This window comes from Pocillopora verrucosa, chromosome 5 (assembly GCF_036669915.1).
Source record: "Pocillopora verrucosa isolate sample1 chromosome 5, ASM3666991v2, whole genome shotgun sequence".
Lineage (NCBI taxonomy): Eukaryota > Metazoa > Cnidaria > Anthozoa > Scleractinia > Pocilloporidae > Pocillopora > Pocillopora verrucosa.
The window spans coordinates 577,542-596,756 of NC_089316.1; the positions used below are offsets into that span (position 1 = coordinate 577,542).

At 37.2% G+C, this 19,215-nt stretch overlaps 4 protein-coding genes across 5 annotated transcripts; 2 read left to right on the plus strand and 2 right to left on the minus strand.

The window, feature by feature from the left end:
* The first annotated feature begins 322 nt into the window (after positions 1–322).
* On the plus strand, positions 323–2,060 carry LOC131790922 (tropomyosin-like). Its single transcript, XM_059108207.2, has one exon. The coding sequence runs from the start codon at positions 584–586 to the stop codon at positions 1,352–1,354; it is 771 nt and encodes a 256-aa protein (XP_058964190.2). The 5' UTR covers positions 323–583; the 3' UTR covers positions 1,355–2,060.
* Positions 2,061–2,874: 814 nt separating this feature from the next.
* Positions 2,875–6,890, plus strand: LOC131790921 (33 kDa inner dynein arm light chain, axonemal). Its single transcript, XM_059108206.2, has 9 exons — positions 2,875–3,055; positions 3,563–3,714; positions 4,270–4,351; positions 4,759–4,846; positions 4,936–4,993; positions 5,192–5,248; positions 5,522–5,585; positions 5,884–6,048; positions 6,515–6,890. Exons 1-9 carry the CDS (start codon positions 2,975–2,977, stop codon positions 6,551–6,553), a joined length of 786 nt encoding a protein of 261 aa, XP_058964189.1. The 5' UTR covers positions 2,875–2,974; the 3' UTR covers positions 6,554–6,890.
* A 47-nt stretch (positions 6,891–6,937) lies between these two features.
* On the minus strand, positions 6,938–12,926 carry LOC131790969 (uncharacterized). Of its 2 annotated transcripts, XM_059108271.2 has the most exons (6): positions 12,557–12,925; positions 11,173–11,516; positions 10,819–10,901; positions 9,577–10,279; positions 8,757–9,102; positions 6,938–7,911 (listed from the first exon to the last, which is right to left on the minus strand). In XM_059108271.2, exons 2-6 carry the CDS (start codon positions 11,462–11,464, stop codon positions 7,905–7,907), a joined length of 1,431 nt encoding a protein of 476 aa, XP_058964254.2. In that variant the 5' UTR covers positions 11,465–11,516; positions 12,557–12,925; the 3' UTR covers positions 6,938–7,904. The 2 variants fall into 2 exon arrangements, with proteins under 2 accessions (XP_058964254.2, XP_058964255.2); XM_059108272.2 differs by lacking the exon at positions 6,938–7,911 and having other exon boundaries at positions 8,753–9,102; positions 12,557–12,926.
* A 749-nt stretch (positions 12,927–13,675) lies between these two features.
* LOC131790935 (palmitoyltransferase ZDHHC6-like) lies at positions 13,676–19,143 on the minus strand. The gene is made up of 11 exons (XM_059108221.2): positions 18,744–19,143; positions 18,164–18,255; positions 17,319–17,475; positions 17,046–17,189; positions 16,910–16,963; positions 16,657–16,731; positions 15,993–16,073; positions 15,785–15,826; positions 15,506–15,651; positions 14,472–14,518; positions 13,676–13,922 (listed from the first exon to the last, which is right to left on the minus strand). The coding sequence occupies exons 1-11, from the start codon at positions 18,966–18,968 to the stop codon at positions 13,822–13,824; spliced, it is 1,164 nt and encodes a 387-aa protein (XP_058964204.1). The 5' UTR covers positions 18,969–19,143; the 3' UTR covers positions 13,676–13,821.
* Positions 19,144–19,215: the final 72 nt, after the last annotated feature.

Consider the following 19,215-nt stretch of genomic DNA (forward strand, 5'->3'; position numbering starts at 1 on the left):
GGGCTCGAGCCAGGTGGCGTGATTTTGCCTTTTTCGACGGCTCTCTTTGTTTGAAATTAATGTTGCCGAAGATTGCGTGATCCAACAAAGGTCACGCACTACAAAAGCATATCTTTGAGGGTTCTAAGAGAAATCAAACTTCGTAACATGATTCACGCTTGATCCAAGTTTTCCTTTACATCGCTCAAAACGTTCGATAGTATTTTATAATTTTACAGACTAAGATCTAACAATGGTCAATTGTGCAATAAGTGCGAAGTGCAGTTGACCCTTAAAACGAGGTCATTCTATTGTAATCATTTCAATCCATTCTTCTGCCTGCGGTATCTACACGAAATTGATTTGCGATACGCAGAAAGGACGACCCTATGAGATTCCAGCGGTTCAGATTTCACAGAAAAAAGAGAGACGTTTCCGTTATTCGATACTTAGTAGGTAGTAGCATCGAATTAAAAAACACTGCTAATCACGCAAACCTGGTCTGGACGTAATCGTAGCCCGGATGATATCATAAAGTGGGTTGACAACATCGGAGACTAACGAGAAATTCTGTCGTCGAAGTGAGTGCTCTTCTCAGGTTAGAATGTCGTCTGTGGTAAATAATGGATACAAAGGGACCGCAAGGAACAGTATTAAATCATTTCAAGAAAAGATGATCAAGTTGAAAAGTGATTTAAACGAAACAGAGAACAAAATTAAACAGCATAAACAGGAAACGCTTTCTGCAAGATGGAGAGAACACGAAGCCAAACTCCAACTGAAGGAGATGTCTGAAAAGATCTCAGAGAAAGAAGAAAAGATCAGAAAGATCGAGGACCGTATTCATTACCAGAACGGGCGAAGGAAAGAGATAGCGGAAAAATACCGAGAAAACGGGCGAGTTGCAAATGTGTTGGAAGAATCCACGATCAATGTAGAGGAAATGATGCGTAAACTTCACGAATCCCAGCAGCGCGTAATGGAATTAAGGAAAATGAACAAGGGAATGTCGCAGGTTGTTGCAATTCTGGAGCCTAAAATTGAAAAAGCGGAGAGACGCGAACAGAAAGCTCTTAACCGTGCGTTTTTGATAAATCAAAAGTTATCTGTTCATCGTTACCTAGCAGCCAAAAGGCCTGAAGGAATGTTGTCTCCTGAAGAAGAACTTGTTCCACAATCCGACCAAGAAGCCAAAGTTATAAGCATACAAGAGAAAATCAGAGGGGCAATTTTACGGAGGCGAGAAGCCGAAAAGAAGCGGTGTACTTTGGAGAGAAAAATTCAGGTTATGGAAAAGGCGCTGGATAACTTCAAGAGAAGAAATCTGGAGTTTCAAATTAGCAAAAGGGAGCTTCTTAGTTCAAACTTTTTATAAACTCGCAAAAACTTGACAGTTAAAAAATATGATTTCTTCATCCGATTATAGACTTTCTTATAAATTACTTACACTTCATAGAACACCAGTTCATTTAATAGGTCTTATAGTTTAATTATTAACAGGTTAAACTTAAAGTGATTTATCATGATCTAAGACTGATTGCTTTGATGACCAGGACAATACGAACATGGCGCACTTACAGATCACGAACGCAACGCTATAAGGTACATCCTGCTTTAGTTAAGATGTCTACATTGTCCTAAATATTGACTAAGCGAGAAAAATAGAGTTTATCAAAAGATCTAAGAAGCTTACAAGCTTTTTGAAAGATACAAAGCTTCACGCAGTGACGTGATTGAATAAGCCATTGTCATCGACGGAGAATTTGATTAAGTAAATAAACATTAGCTACCTTGGAAATAATACGTTCGCTTTCTTTGCACTAGTCTCCTTCGCATGCTGGCAAAAAACTTGCTGATCTTATTTGCATGGGTGTTCGAGGTTCCGGTTTTTTTTGCACGTTAAGCTGGGAGATAAGTCAGCGTTTGTCTTGGATGACTTCGTTTACTTTACAACTTCGTCATATTCGTATAAATCTCCTCAATTCCCAGCCATTCCTCTTCCTCCTTTAATCTTATTGCCCCTTTTGTTTCATACCATCCGCCGAACTATGTTTAAAATGTCTCCTTTACGTCGGAGATTGTTTTGCACAGCACAAATAAAAAAAAGAATAAAAATGTAAAAAAAAATTAGAGCATTTTTTTTCTCTCTACAAATCAGCAGCAGCATGTATATATGTAACTGCAAGGTCTCTGTCAATACTTACAAGGATTATCGTAAAGGTCATGAAACGAAATCTCAATGATATCGCGCGCGCCAATTGACAAATGGCTGGGTAACTATGGCACAAGGATTTGTCTGCAATGCCCATACTCATACCGCGGAAAATCAAGGCAATTAAATTAGGCAATCGTTACACATTATAGCGCATGCCTCCAGTCAGTGTAAGGAGAGGAATGAGATATAGCTTTATAAATTAGCATGCAATGTATTTGAAATCCTAGAAAAGCGGTGTATCTCGTGTAAGCATACTAACTGACGTGATACAAACTGTGAAGTTTAATTTTCAGCAAATTCTCCCATTCTCTGATGGGTTAATCGCACACTCACACACATTAGTTATTTTGTGATTTATCCAGTTGTGAAGAAAAATTGCGGGATGAGCTGGGATGAAACGAGCTAAGATGCAATGAGACTGCCCGCAGAAAAATCTGTTGGAGAGTACGAGTTCATGGGATACTTTTTCGTGATTTTATACTCACTCCAACCTTGAGAATTTCATTTAAAAAACCACAAAAACATTGAAAATTCAATATCTTGCGGTTTTATCTCACAATAAATGTCTGCAAATGCTACAGCTCCTGCTGCTTGAGGTCCATTCCAAAAATTTCTTTCCTCTCTGACCGACAGGTCCTGGTGCTGACTAGCTCCCAGTATTTCATTTCAGCGCTGTTCATTACCAAGGCAACTAAAGTGTCTTCTCTCCTTCGGCAAGACAAGAAGAGGATTTGGTTATTGTAGAGAATTTAGCCAAAACACAGTGTATCAGGCTTCACAATGATTCCGCCGAATGCATCACTAGTTAAATATGACAATCCAGTTCTCGTAAGCAGGAACACAGACAAAAAGTCGCCAAGGGTAAGCTATTTTTGCAACCATGTCATATGTACAACACAACTATAAGGTTTATGCAGTGGTGAGCTATGTGATAGACTAATTAAACATTTAGTGCAATTGTGAGTGGCTTGATGGGTACACAAGAGAGTATTTCGTCCCTTAAACCAAGAAGAGATTGTTTAGGAAAAAAATCCTCGATAAGCATTGACAAACACGTTTTACATGTACATTATCGAGAATGACCTTGCTCTTTAGCGAAATTACTGGTCTGTGAAGAACGGTACATTGTGATGGCACCGTGTCGGAAAAAGAACACAAAATAACAAGCTTCTTTCGTGGAGAAAAAATTATTCCATTCCATGCCATTGCTACTTTGTTTTGGGATTTCAAATGATAATCTTAATGAGGGAATTAATGTATTAAGAATATAAAAAAATAAATCATTATGGAATTGTTAGTATGTCGGTACAAACCTTTTAAGTTGATGATTTTTTAGTGTTACTGCATATTTCATTTATTTGTTTATAGGCGCGATCTCTGAAAGTAAGCCAACAGCAAGGTACAGGACCTGCAGCAACTGGACCAGTACCTCAACCGCCACGAGCTAGTAAACTACCACCAATGGATGCACAGAAAAACCAACAAACTGATGAGATACTCAATGCAATCCTGCCGCCAAGGTACATATCATATGCATGATCTTGATGGTGTCTGCCTCTACCTTTATGATGAAATAATTTGGTTTCATCAACTGAGTTAACAATGTAAATTGCTGCCATAGAGTGTTTCCAAAGCTAATCTTACAAGAGTTATCCCTTTGTCAGAACTAAGGATCAACTGACAAAGGTCAAACACTTAAAACTTCAGCTTTAGAAATTCTCTGTGGTGGCCAATTTACATTATCAGCCTAGTTGCTAAAACCAATTTATCTTGTAATACTGCCTACAGATACAGCTTCACTGTTTCTTAAGAAACTTACCCCCTCTATCTATCTCTAGAACAGCCACCTTTGGGGGCCTCACCTTCTGTCTGGCTTAGAGACTTGTATGACTAATTAGAGAGCTTACAATGTACAATGTGATGCCTGAAGAATTTGAGCCAAATGGGTACCCCTTGTTTGCCTATTTTTAAGTAGGTTTTCTATGGGCAAAGCATTACTTGACTCACTCATGTCTCCTTGACAGGTGTTTTTGATCCTGCTGGGAAAATTTTTTGTTTGTTCTTTTATTTTACAGGGAGTGGACTGAAAATGGTCAGTTATGGGTGCAACAGGTATCTAGTACTCCAGCCACAAGATTAGATGTTGTTAATCTACAGGTAATCACTGGGAGTTAAAGCTTTTGCTTACAGCACTTAACGTATGGCCTAAGAGTTACAAGCATTTAATTTCTCCTTAAAAAATTACTTCTGAATCAGACATTAAGCTCAAAAGAATAAAGGTAATGATAATCAACTTAAGAAGCTTGTGATGGATAAATAAATTCTCTTTATCAAAGCCATAGAAAATGTATAGAGAACAGTATAGAGAATATGATGTAAAAGTGTAACTAGAGTTGGTCAGTGGGAGTGAGGGAAAATTGAAATTCTTTTATTCCCCCCACCCTGAGTTCTTGGAGAATCAGTTGAAGAAGTAGATTAGTAAAGTTTTTTTTTATGTATTTGTGTTCATGTTTGACTTTTTTACTGATTAAAGTGGATTGTGATGTTCTTTTGTTATCTTCTAGGAGCAACTGGACATGCGTCTTCAACAGCGACAAGCAAGAGAGACAGGAATCTGCCCGGTCAGGAGAGAACTTTACTCACAGTGTTTTGGTGAGCCATTTGATGTTATGAGATGTTCAGTTATAAAATGTCAAACATCTCAGATGCGTAATGGTAATTTATCTGGTAATATATTTCAGATGAATTGATTCGTCAAGTGACCATTAACTGTGCTGAACGTGGCCTTCTGCTGCTCAGGTATGGTGTTAAAACTGGAAACACAACTGACTTTGTAACTTAAATCATTAGCAATTTTTTTTAGTAAGGAGCACATTGGCCTCTAATTGTAGGTGAAAACCAAAAGGAGTATTTGCAAATTATCATTATTTTTACTGTTTTAAAAGGAACCTGCTTTGACAAGCAATCAGTAACCCACATCTGTTTTGTTACCTGCAGAGTGCGTGATGAGATCAGAATGACTATTGCTGCCTACCAAACCCTGTATGAAAGCAGGTAAGTGCAATTAATGCAATCCTCAAAGAAAAAGCAGACTCTCTGGTGCCTTTTTTTTTTACAAGGTGCATTTTTTGCAAAAAAACAAAAAAAAACAAAACAAAAAACTGTAACCCTCCCCCTCATGTGATCCAGAAAAGTTATGACCCTCTCCATGCTAAGCTCAAAGTTTTTGTGACCCACAGCACCCTTCCCCCTTCTGTACCGGCCCTTCCTGACTGTTAACTAAATGCAAGGTTGAAAACATATCTTTATTACATGCAATTTGTGCAGTGTTGCATTTGGAATGAGGAAAGCATTGCAAGCTGAGCAAGGAAAAGCAGACATGGAAAGGAAGGTTAGTGCATGCCACGATCTGATATTTGGAGAATATATACTTAGGAAGAAATCAGTATTTTGTTTTATGTGTGAAGATGTAGGGGTAGTTTCCATGTGGCACAAGAATGTATTTGTGGTTCCATAGTTTTTTTTTTACATAGTCAGCTGTCTCCTTTTTGCTACTGTGCATTCAAAAGGACACTCCATGAAATTGCTCTCGATCACTACAGTTGCATCACATGAGAACATCAAATTAAGTACTGCTGTTTTAACAAACATTTATTTGAGTATAAGGTAATTGTGATGGTTTCATGTAGATTCAAGAGCTTGAGGGAGACAAGCGAGATCTTGAGAGGCAGGTCAATGAACTGAAAGCCAAGTGTGAAGCCATTGAGAAGAGAGAAGCTGAAAGAAGGGCAGTTGAGGAAAAGAAGCATGCAGAGGAAATTCAGTTTCTCAAGAGGACCAACCAACAACTGAAGGTACATACTTAGCCTGTTGAAAGGCAGCTTTTGCTGGCTTTATAAACTGACAAAAATGCTGCCTCATTTGATTTCAGTAGAGGTCATCAGACAGGGGGTTCAAATAAAAAACAAGAAGACCTACCCAACCCCTCCTTCCTTATAGATTCCAAGATGGCTGCCACTCATTGTGAGGAGAAGAATCAGGCACCTTTCTTGTGGAATGTGTTTTCTCTCTAAAGACTTGTTGGAAGCCATATCCTCCCACAAAGTAACAACCTCTCCCCTTCATAGCCATTTTGGTATTATTTTGGGGCTCTTCTGACAGTCTGCATCAGTTTATATCTGCTACAGTACAAAGGGGGTTGGGGAATAATGTTTTTCCTACTACATTTCCTGCTGAAAACCCTGAATATTCCAAGTTTATCTCTTTTATTGAAATAATCATTGTTTTCCTCCTGAGAAATAATGGTTGTTCCTCTTTCAGACCCAGCTTGAAGGGATCATTGCTCCTACCAAGAAGTAAACTTGTTTGAATGATCTGGGCAGTGTACATTTTGTAAACATTGGTAGTTTTGAAATGGTAATAGTTTTCCACAGAAAATAAGCAATTTCTTTAAATGACAACTTGTAAAGAAACCTTACTTATTATGAATATTCAAACATTTACTCACCATTTGAAAAATAAATTGTCATTCATTCATTCATTTTTTTTTTTTTAAGGTAAAACTGACTTTTTTTTTTTACTCTGATAGATGTTATGTCACATATAGAAGTGTGTTGGCAGCACTGCAAAATTGTGGTTACACACTACAACTGTATGGTTGACATATTTTGAGTACATTAATAAAGTGTTGAAAAGACTCTTGTCAAACTAGTAAAAGCTAAACTGACACAACCACAGACAAACTTTGTTCAAGTATTTAATTAATGTTCAACACACACACAAAACTTGTTTGAACATGTTAAATTAATTTAATAAATAATATTAAATAAATAGACACTATATATACATTTCTATTTCTATCTCTAATTTGGTTTCTCACACATTTTAAGAACTTTCAACCAATTCTTAATTGATAATTTGGAAAAGAAAATATCAAAACTTCACTGCCACAAAAGAAGGCAAAGAGAAAAAAAAAGAAAAAAAATCTTGCAAGTAAATACCATTACATAGTATATGCACAAATAAAGCAGGCCTTGCCTAATTACTGCATTAAGCATTTAGTGTCCGCTGAAGTTAAACTTCTGGAAGACAATCAAATCATTTACCATAACCATCAATGCACGGAAAACACACAAAAGTTTACTTGAAGTCAAATGTGCCTGACCATGCCCTTGCAATGGGCTCAACTCTCTGAAGAAAATTTGAAATTGCAGCATAAAAATAAGGACAATTTGACTATATCATTTCCAAGTTAAACCTAATAAATTAACAGTCTGTTTCCTAAATTGTAGTTACTTTTTAGAACAATGAATGTATGTATTAAGCAGATATCAGCATTTTCATCATGCATTTACATAGAAGCTAGGATTTGTTCCACAATTCTCATCTTTCTAAGAAGTACACAATGTACATTAAATTCTCTATATTAATCTGAAGAACTCCCTATCACCACTAGACAAACAGTAAGAACTGTCACTGGACATGTTTCTTCTTCACAGAAAATTAAAGCCGTCAATTTATTCTTGAACTCTACTACTGGCCCACACTATTGATGACTCGGCTACCATCAACAAAAAATTAAAATCTTGAGTGGAAAAGAAACATTTTGGTGCAAAATAAAACTGAAAATAACTGCAGCAATGTCTTGCAAGTAGCAGTAACATCTCACAATGATTTAAACTTGAAATTCACTAATTTCCTCCATCTTTAGTCAGCATCTGGGAAAGAGAAATAGGGTAGAGTTAGATCACCTAGTGAAACATGGTTTGCACGATTACAGAAAATGACAGCATTAATAACGACACACAAAAATATTTGACCATCTTGTAGAGTGCAATCCCTTGAATGAAGACAGATATGAGAGGGGTATTTTTAGTGGCAGCCAGACTAAAGTCATCATCTCTTGACTCTCTCACCCTTTAATTTCCCTGGGTTGTCAAAATGATGCCCACTAGTTAACCAACAGCAATGCTTATGGGGACTGCCATCATCTGGGAAATTTCATGCTACAATAACCCAACACTCAAAGTTCAAAGAATTTGGTGTACAATATTAATTAAGTCTGTTTGTGGCTGCTTAATCATAGGGTACATGCTCCAGTCAACTATTGCTGGGGGAAAAGCTAATGTACCACAGCCCCTATATGAACTGGTTTATTTAACAAATAGATTCTGAGTTGCCTCTGTTGTGTAATAGATCAAAGATGATGTCAAAATGTGGTAAGTACAAAAAAAAGGAACACATTAAGGTGTAACAAAGTGTGTCACTGGTATGATCTGTCACTGAACAAGCTCACGGCAACATGGAATTGATTTGCTTTGTATGAGGAAAAATGCAAGTAGTGGTGATCTCATCTATGTGTCTGTCCTTTGATAGATTATAGCTAGGTAAGAACCAATCAAACTGCATGTATATTCAGTTTATAATATAAAATAACATATTCAGGTGTCATGATCATTAAAATTCATATATCAGCCACCTTAAAATTTCAAATCTCAAAAAATGTCAAGTTTTCAGATTCAATGGCATGTGATAAAAAAAAATAACAACAACAACAACTCACTGTGATATTTTGAGCTTCGCAGGGGGATCACCCTTACAACCAGACACCTTCCACTTGTGGTATTCCTCCAGCTTTTTGCTAGATACATTTTTGTTATTGTTGGATGTTTGTGTGTTATAATTAGTTTGAAGAATAAATGAATCAGTTTTGCCTATGGGTTGACTAGCTGTCTTTTGATGCGTTCCAGAGTTGATGTCCACTCTCCTTCTGTCAGAAGGCAGAGACTCTGCCCTCTGAATGTTTTTTGTTCCCTTGTGTGGTGTGTTGTCATTAGACGGTATATTACTGTCCTTGGAGAACCTCCGAAAAAAGTTTGACTCCCCTGGTAAAGGTGACAATTCCTCACCTGCAACAAAACACCACAGTTGTGCTTCTGATTTGTTGTAAATATCAAGCAAGAGAACCAAATATCTTCAAATTGGTAGTATCTTTCTCCTGTGTCTCAAAAAAACAAAAAAAAAAAACCAAACCTAGAGTTAGGCAGGTTTCATCAATAATATCTTGTTGTGATGGCAAAATTAAAAAAAAGGGGTATGTGAGAGCTTGCAATTTGCTGCAGGCTCTGATGGAGGGCTAATGCTTGAAACATCAGCATTGAAATTCCTTGCAGTGGCCAATTTACATTATCAACTCAGTTGAAGTTACAAAATTATCTTGTTATATTCTCCTACCAATGCAGCACCAAAGTTTCTTTAGAAACTTAGCCCCTTTTAATAGAAAAGGCCTGAAAAGACAAAAAAAATTACAGCCTGTTCTACAGGCAAGAGTAAAATTTTAACTTGTGGAGTTAAGTACTGATAAGACCAATATCTGGACCTACCAGTTGATACATTGATAATACTATCAGGAGTGAAGGTCCACATGTCTTCTTTTTCACTTTTAAGATCACTACCACTCCTGTCTGTGTGGTCATACACATCAGAAAGTCTGTCCCATTTTTTTCTGTTCAATGATGATGACTGCTTTGCATCAGACTCATCAAAACTTTCCCAATCCTGCAGATGAACATTGCTTGAGGAAGACTGTGGTGTCACACTGTGAAACTTCTCACATGCATCTATGTTATTAATGTTGCTGAAGTTTGTTGCTCTCCGTAGACCACCAAGACCATATGATTCTTTATCTGTTAATGTAGGAACATCGTAATCTGAAAGGCTAACATGTCCAGCAACAATTGCACCAAAGTCATCAAAGTGAGAGGTACCACGTGTAGTCAAATCACTCAGGTGCCGCCGAGGCTGCTTCCTAACACGTCGTATAGGCATATCATCCACAAATCCAGACTCAACCAAACCATAATCTGAATTATCTAAAGGATCAGTGTACCCAGATATGTCTCCAACAGCACCAAGAGCCTGAAGGTCTGATTCTTGTTCTCTAGCTAAAGTACAGTCAAGCTCCAATGCTAGACGATCCCTCTCTGCCTGCAGTGATGCTATTGTAGCATCAGAATCAACTAGCTGCCATTCCAAGTTTGAAATGTGTTTGTCCTTCTCTAATAACTTTAATTGGAGTGCATCCACCTATCGATGAAAACCAAAATAAAAGAGAAAAACAAATCAGTATATTGGTCTGACTGCCCATCCCCCAATTAGTCTTTCAGTCAGTTTGTCTGTCAGCCAGTCAGTCTGGTCCATTACTCTGCAACTTAATCAGTCAATTCATCTGTGGCTTGGTCAGTACATCAGCCAGACTGTTAGTCAATCTGTTTGGTTATTTGTCTGTGAGTCTGTCAGTTAGTTTGTAACTCCAACTCCCAACATATCAGCAAATAAGTCAGCCAGTTGTTCTGTCAGCCAGCCAGCCAGTCAGTCAGTCAGTCATTTCATCACTCAGAGTCATTCAACTGAATTGATAATGCCAATTGGCCACCATAAGGAGTCTCTGAAGCTAACATACCAAGCATTAGCCCTTTGCCAGAGTACCTGAGTCAGCCATTCATCCAGCTGGTTGGTGATTTAGTCAATTAGTCTGTGACTCACTCACTCACTCATTCATAATGCTGGTCAATGAATCACTTTGAATATACGTTATTTTTTCCTTCCTGACGACTTCTACATACCTTAGCATCTGCTTCCAATTTTTTTTGATACACTTGATCAGAATCAAAGATTTCCTTCACCAAGCCTGATGAATGACTCAAATCTGTGACAAAGAAATTTTCAGTGAAATAAGAATCCTGTAAATGTCATAAAATTAAACATAACACTCAAGTTGATGCTTTCCTGGCTATTTGACTCTTGCATCCTAGTGAACCTTTTTAAATAACTGAGATTTATTTAGCATACTTTGTTCAGAAAAGTTCTAAAATTTTTTTGGCAATCCTGCACTGTTTAAAACTTCATACCAAGCAAAGGTACTCATTTGATAAATTGATGAAGCTTAAAATCTTCCTGAAAAAAAATGTTTCTCTTACCTTTTTCAGTTGTGTTCTGAGATGATAACAATTGTATATTTAATTTTCTAAGGTTGTTTATTTCTTCTTGTAGTTTTTCTTTGACAAGTTGATTTTCTTTCTCTTTATCAATCAACAACTGATCAACTGTAGCTTTGTCTGTTACTAGCTTTTCACAGTGCAACTGAAGTTGCTCGATCTGCGCCCGTAAACTGTCATAGGAGTCAAGAATCTCTTCTAATGCTTCTTCTCCAAATAAGTCCAGCTCACGAGGAGTGTCGCGTTGTGATGACTCTTGGGCAGATGACTCCATTACTTTGCAGAAGAAGTTCACAGCCTTGTCAAGGCTGGATTACAAAGCACATCTAAGAAACAAAAAGATGAATGAAGTCAACAACCATTGGATCTATAGCAATTCAGTAAGTCATCTAACAAAGAAAATGAGAATTTTGTTCAAATGTATTACACCACAGCCTCAACCTTTTGCCCATCTCCTCTCAAGGGAGTAGATATCCCAATTAATTCCCAGGTCTCCCCTCTTCCCACCAACCCTAGTGGGGTAAGGATGGGCAAAAGCCATAAAAAAAAAGTTATGTTTGAAATTTTCTAGAAACACCCTTTTTCAGAAGTTTACAAAAATAGGAGGCCCTGTCAAAATTGCCCCAGTCAACCCAATATATAATTCTATAGTAAACTGCTAGAGAAATTCTTATAAAAATGATACATTTGTCACCTTATTTTTGTTCGTCAATCCGTTTAGAACAACAAAAGTTCCATGTACAATAACATGAACTGAGTGACCACAAAAGGAAGAAAAAACAACACGAATCCAATATCGATCATCGTGTCAGACGCCTAAATCTATGTAATGCCTGTTTTTGTAACGCCTAACCTTAAGAAATTTCACATCGAACAAAATTTTATGAGTAGCAGAAAAAAGTGAATTGAGCTTTGATGATTTTCTGTAAATTTGAGTTACTTTATCCGACTTTACTCCGAGATTTTTGATGATGGGGCATAAGTTTGGCGACTTACGTCAAAACCTTGGTAGCATGAAGGCAAAATCATCACGTTCTTACAGCGAAATTAATCAACGGCGTGAAAACCAAATTTGGCGAAGATGTACGTCAAAAATATAAACACTTCTCCAATTCATAATTTAATATTTTCATTCCTAGAATCGAATCCATCAGCAAAAACATCACAAATAAATACGGAAACATCGAAAAAAGGTCGCTATATGTCAGATTATATCTACATGGATGCCATTTGTAACCTATTAACTTGTTATCAAGACCAGCGTGAAGAAATTGAAGCGAATTAGCTTACGAAATATTATATTCATTCATTTGACAATGCGTCGACAATAATATTTACTTTTCGTTTCGCTCGAGTGAAATCTTACCTTGAAAAATCTGGCACAAATGCAAACACTCCATCGGCATCACCTGTTCTTCCTACGCTGAAAGAAACGCGGTGCTTTTTTACTTCCGAGCAGGGTGAAGTTGCAATGTCGGTCTCGTCCTGAGTCACATGTCCAGCTATATAACGCGTTCTATCGAGGAACCGCGCGTGCGTACATCGGCCTGAAGTGTTTGCGTATAGTTTGAATATTTGTTCTCCTCGTGTATTGTTCCACAATACAATCCTGTCTGACACCCAAAGACAGTCACTTTTGAGATCTTACATACAACTGGGCACAATTTAACAATAGATGAGGTTTAACAACAATTCATCGCAATCCGACCCTAATGAGAGGGTGGGTCACAACCGCGCGGCAATGGAGTGTTTCTTTTCTCTTTTTTTTCATCTCACAGACTATTCTGGGTTTCTTAATCCTCGAGTGCGTCAATACTTGCATCTCCTTGTTTTCAATTTGTCTATAAGCGCATGATCGCTGCCAACACGCGAAGATAAGCAGATAAAAAGATTACAAGGTTTCAAGGAAATCTAATCTTCAAGTACGCAAATCGAACAAAACAAATCCGAAAAAGTTCTGGCTGAATGCCCTATCACTACTTAACACACTGGGAACACTGAAAGAGGCCTGGATATGCAAACCTATATTTTCAATTCCTTTTTTCAAAAACTTCCTCGACGTATTTTGAGGCCAGGCTAGGCAGATAACATGGAAGAAATAGACACAAGATTTGTCCCATGGGAGGTTCCACACCACAGCTTAGCCCCCCCAAGGTGTGTAGAACATCTTCACGAATATTAATTTTCTCAAGGTGGATCGGAATATATTGCGTTTGTACAGTCCTAAATCACATAGGCCCGCAAGGAGTGCAAAGGATCTTAGAAAAAAGAAAATACCATCATTTCCACTGATGACCACATAACAAAATGAAGCAGGAATAGATTAAACGTAAGGAAATACTTACAGTAAGTTCAGTTTTTTTGTGGTTGGTGAGATCATCAAAACAAGGTACAAATAACTAGAAAACGAACACAAGCCCAGTGTAATGCTTGAACAACTGTTGGCTTTAAATTGAAAGAAAACGTGACATTGACAATAGCTTGTCCTTTAGGTTTATTTACTCAAAGACATCATTTTGATATAAATCCAACCAACATTAAAAGCAGATAACGTTATTCAACAGCATTTGGAAAAGAATAGCCTGAACAGAAGAGAAATAGATGTCCACAAATATAATGGCAACAGACACATTAATCATCCTTCTTGGAAGCAGACTCTTCTTCGTCTATTCTCACAACACAATGTCGAGGAAACCAGCCTTTTTCTTTGCTCAGAACTTCATCTGTAATTTCTGTTAAATTAAATTAAAAAAACAACAACAACAAAAAACATGAATAAACAATGCCTTGCTTTCAACTCATCTAGTTTGTACTGTTCAAATTCAATTACAGTGAAACTTCTGTTTCCAGGAAATAGATTTTTTGGAATTCTGCTGCCATTTGAAGTGAATATTGCAACAGCAACCTGAATGGCTCTGCATAATATTCTGACATCTTGTGATTGGCTAAAATGCACTTACAACCAAATGATTCCATCATAAAAGAAAAAAAAATCAAAACTATTCACTCTGATGAAGGGCTAATGCTCAGTGTCAGCTTTGAAACCCTTTATGGTGGCCAAATTATGTTATTAACTCAGTTGATAAAACCAAATCATCTTGTTATACTTCAGCACCGATGCAGCACCAGTTTCCTATTACCCCCCCCCCAAAAAAAAAACCAAAATGCTTTGGTTATAATAGTTTTCCTACATTAGGTTACTGTGCAAATGTTGGGATATTTTACTTTTTACTTCTTTGCATAGGCCTAAAGAACATTTAATTTTTGTCTCATAGACTCACCAGTGGCTGATAACTTATGAAGAGACTTTTCACCATACAGCCACCACCTGACAACAAAAGAACAAGAAACAGTGTGAGAAATCATAGAACAATGAAATAGTCTCGCATTCCAACAAAGAGTTGTGATGAGATGATCATTAAATGCAACAACAACATACAGCTAAGAAGGAAAAGAAGACATGATACAAGCAAAGTGTGAAAGGATGCTGATAGGAAAGAAGGAAGGGTGAGACAATAAAAGTGAGAATAGGAGACCAGGAGAGTGAAAGGAGGAGAAAACACTGGAACTGAGGCACAGAGATATGGGAATGGAACAAATAAGAACAAAACAAATGATGAAACAGGAAAAAGAAGAAAGTAGAAATGAAGGGGGGATCTGAAGAAGAGAGTTTGGAAACAAAGCAAACAATAGGAGACCAGGAGAGTGAAAGGAGGAGAAAACACTGGAACTAAGGCACAGAGATATGGGAATGGAACAAATAAGAACAAAACAAATGATGAAACAGGAAAAAGAAGAAAGTAGAAATGAAGGGGGGATCTGAAGAAGAGAGTTTGGAAACAAAGCAAACAATAGGAGACCAGGAGAGTGAAAGGAGGAGAAAACACTGGAACTAAGGCACAGAGATATGGGAATGGAACAAATAAGAACAAAAAAAATGATGAAACAGGAAAAAGAAGAAAGTAGAAATAAAGGGGGATCTGAAGGACAGAGTTTGGAAACAAAGCAAAGGGAGACCAGAAGAATGGAAGGAGGAGAAAACACTGGAACTGAGGCACAGAGATAAGAACAAAACAAATAATGAAAGAAAAAGAAGAAAGTAGAAATTAAGGATCTGAAGAACAGAGTATGGAAACAAAGCAAACACAGAACAATGTAAGTAAGAAAGGACAGTGTAATGGAGAAATAGAGAACTGAAGAATGAGAAACAATTGAACAAGAAAATGAAAAAAAAGAAAGGGAGCTGAAGCACAAATGGGGCAGAAGAAAAGAAACTAGCAAATGTACTGACATATATACAAAAATAAAAACATACTTTCTCCAGCGAGTGACCAAAATAACATCTCCCTGTTCCACTTTTATGCGAGGTTCATCTGTCCATGGAGTGGATATACATGTTCTCAGACCCTCTCGCCAGGCAATAACACTTCCATTATAAGATTTTACTACTCTACAACAAATCTGAAGGATGGAAAATGTGGGTTAGAAAAATATCACATCAGAACCTTAAACTTGTATAGGCTGGGATGAAATTTAATTCCTGTTGAGTTCCCTTTACTCGAGGTACATATATTTATTTGATTTTTTAACTCACTGTTCTTTCTCTTTTCAATTTCTTCTGCTCCAACTGTTCCTTCTAAAATGGGAAGAAAAAGAAAATGAAATGAAGAACTAAAAAAATTACCAGATTTTGACAAATTGAGTTGAAGTAATTAGTCCTAACTATAAAGTAACAGTTACAGTCTGAGGGTCAAACATTGAGCAACAGGAAAAATACAGAGATCTCAGTTCATTTCCTATACCGTCAGCGTAAACTGATCACATCCTTCAACAACAGGCCATGTTATTCCATCTCCAACATAATCTTGCCATAATGTTATCACCTAAAAGTATTTTTAAACAGATAATCAGGAAATTGCACAATAACAACTGTCCTACACAGAATGAAAAAAATTCAAAACTGTCACAATTAGAAATTAAAGTAGTCTGATTCTCAGACAGTCAGTGGTTGCTCTATTCCACAACCTCATCTTGTTGAAGTTAACCAGCTCAGATCATCTGAGAATCAGGCTTAAATTTAACCCTCTAGAAGTAGAAGTAGAAGACTAAATTTGTAATTCTCCTTACTGTCAACCATATGATTACTATAATGTTAATTGAGAGAATTTAGTATTGGATCAACTAATAATCCCCAAATTGATCTTTTCTTTATTCTCATCACCTATCTGGTTGATACTGTATTGATATTGTTAAGAGAAATTCTGTCTTGGTCACTCACAGTTAAGTCGCCATCAAGTAAAAATATAAAAATGTTGGACAACACAAGTACCTAAGCAACTGTGCACCTACCCCTCCCTTAACCCAACAATAGTCAACTGATAACAACCTAGGCTTAATGCTGGGCTAGGGGAGGGATGGGTGCACAGTTTTGCAGATGCTAACATTGATTCTCAATGTTCACATTACTTGTTTAAAATTTTCTTTCCGGCCAAGATTGTAAGGGTATCTGAAAGATTCTCCATTGGGCCGATATCTGTCAGCCTGTCAAATTAAACAGCAGTAACACCATATTAAGTTCAGAAGTGTCTACCCTAACCAGCCTTCATTTATTCCAATATAATGGGAGTATTTACATGATGTATACATGGAAAGGTAAGATATGATCATATAATGATATGTTTTGCAATAATTAAGAATGGAAAACAAACATGCCAAAAACCTTTTCTGCAATCCATCCTTCTATTGCTGTCTTGTTTGTTAATATTCCTTTCATCTAAAAGATAAAAACAAAATTGCAAAAAGGTTCTATCCAAGTGCAAATGAGTATAAAAGTTTCTTATTGCAACAACTTATACCTGGTAATACAGAAGAATGCCAACAGCTACGGTAACACCAATTGACAAACCAATACAAAACAACACCATAATCATGCGATAGACTGTAAATGAAACAACAGCATTTCGCTGGAAGATAGCTCGTCTATAGGGTCCTGTGGAAAGCTAGGGTAAGAAAAAAAGGAGTAAAAATGTTAGTGACCAATTGTAAGGTCTCTGTTTTTACACTTTGATAGATCAAGACAAAGTAGAGGCCCATAAAAAGCAAAAAAAATAAAAACAACACCAACTAACCAAATGAAACTGCTGCACAGTGCAACATATAAAAACCACAGCTGCATGTGTACACCCAATGGGAACAAAAAATAGAAACAGCGTAAAGGCTCTATGATTGAAGTGACCCACACAATTATTGATCCATGGACAGTGATGATCCATTTTCATGACACACCTGTCAAGGAAATTAAATCTGCAACTGATTTCTAAGAACTGGTGGACAGAGAATGAATAGTCAAATGTGTATTTATTTCTAGGGCCCAAAATTTCTGTGTGCTCTGAGAAATGCCCATTAACTTTTTTTGGGCCATATGCAGGCCTGTGAAGTTTTTGGATCTTTTAAGAAATGTGCACCAGGTCTAGATCCTGGTTTGTTTCACCACATTGTAGCATACTATCAAAGAAACCTAACAAAATGTTGGGAGAGGGAGGGGGAGGGGGAGAGGAAAGGCAGGGAAAGTGGGAGGTGAGGGGAGGAGAAAGGGGAGTGGGAGCAGAAGGGGGTACATTGTTGCACCTTGTGATAGGTCAGGTTAATATCTAACGAACAGCTGCAATACTTCTTCATTTCCCAATTGGGATTAACTGTGTATGCTACGAGGGCCATATTATTTTGTGAATTGAATGACCAAAAAGGAATTTCTCCTTACAACTTCAACACATTCCCAAATGGAAAGGTGATGAGAAAGAAAAAATATCAGTAAGTTGGGTTTAATTAAACAACAAATTTATAGAAAACAATAACAAGAAAAGCGTATAAAACAAAGAAGAGCTCTGATTCCTAGACCCTGGCAGTGAAAAGGTCCACTTCATTTCACAAATAAAAATGTTGCTAACATGCAAACTAATCCACACATAATTACCGTCCACATTTGCTACAGTGATGTGCCCTGGGTGCCTTGTAACCTTTGCACAGACAACAGTACTGCAACAGTGCTTCACTTTTATCATCATCCTACAAAAGTGTAGATTACAAAAAGGGCATCACAGAGATCCTGCTGTACTTGTACATTTAAAAACCATGGACTCCTTGCTTTTTCTACACCTAAATACAAGATGTCCACTGTATTAAATTATACATTTTCTAACCACTTGGTTTTTAAAATCTGGCTTGCCATTTGGGATTTGATTAAAAAGTTGCTGGTCTGGGGCACTGCCCTGTGCATAGTTAAGTAAGCACGAAAAGTTGCCACCTGTCATGCAAAGTTAGTTGACCAAGACAACTTGACAGGGGTCTTTATAGCCCTTTCATTAAAATTAATACTGTTGGAAAACATTTTCCGGTTCCCTTGAAAGATTGGATTGACTCTCTACAATTCTCACAAGACTGGTCTCAGTATTTCTCAAAGAAAGATACAATTTAAGACTAGTGGAAAGAAAATACACATGCTAAATGCAAACGCGAGTAGTATGTCGAAAACCATCTTAATTAACACTGCTCACCGGTCTCCATTCTAGTGGAAGATATCCAGGTCCAAGAGTAACTGATTTAATAAAGTAATTCATGATAAGAATCATCCATGAAACATAAAATATTAAGTGTATCACGCTTGCTGCTGAAGTCCAAGGAGGGTACCATAGCAGTATACAATAAATTCCACAAAGAAAAAGAGTCCATATGATTGATAACGCTAATAGTGGACCCCAATGACAAATTCCACGGCTCATTTTCCAACGAAATGAGCATCGAACTCTGTCCTTAATAAATCTACAAGTCTTCAAGGTGACGTTTAGCTGTATTTTTTCGCGGAATGTGTTAAGATTACTTTTTTTAAACGTGTTGTGTTGCTTTTTTCAGGCGGATGTCTTACACTGTTTCTGAAGAAAACAAAACTTTGCCGGAGGCGGGCCAAAACAACAAGGCGTAATTTTAGGATATCCCATGACTCCTCCGGAGATAACTAGTTCCCAGATT

Coding starts and splice junctions, on each gene's coding strand:
- LOC131790922 (XM_059108207.2), top strand. CDS start 584: ATGTCGTCTGTGGTAAATAATGGATACAAAGGGACCGCAAGGAACAGT.
- LOC131790921 (XM_059108206.2), top strand. CDS start 2,975: ATGATTCCGCCGAATGCATCACTAGTTAAATATGACAATCCAGTTCTC. Junction 5,249..5,521: donor CAAACCCTGTATGAAAGCAG/GTAAGTGCAATT, acceptor CAATTTGTGCAG/TGTTGCATTTGGAATGAGGA. Junction 6,049..6,514: donor GGACCAACCAACAACTGAAG/GTACATACTTAG, acceptor TTCCTCTTTCAG/ACCCAGCTTGAAGGGATCAT.
- LOC131790969 (XM_059108271.2), bottom strand. CDS start 11,464: ATGGAGTCATCTGCCCAAGAGTCATCACAACGCGACACTCCTCGTGAG. Junction 10,902..11,172: donor TCAGAACACAACTGAAAAAG/GTAAGAGAAACA, acceptor TCTTTGTCACAG/ATTTGAGTCATTCATCAGGC. Junction 9,103..9,576: donor TATTATCAATGTATCAACTG/GTAGGTCCAGAT, acceptor GTTTTGTTGCAG/GTGAGGAATTGTCACCTTTA.
- LOC131790935 (XM_059108221.2), bottom strand. CDS start 18,968: ATGAGCCGTGGAATTTGTCATTGGGGTCCACTATTAGCGTTATCAATC. Junction 17,476..18,163: donor CACTGTAGCAAATGTGGACG/GTAATTATGTGT, acceptor TTTCCTTGACAG/GTGTGTCATGAAAATGGATC. Junction 14,519..15,505: donor TTGGTCACTCGCTGGAGAAA/GTATGTTTTTAT, acceptor TTTTGTTGTCAG/GTGGTGGCTGTATGGTGAAA.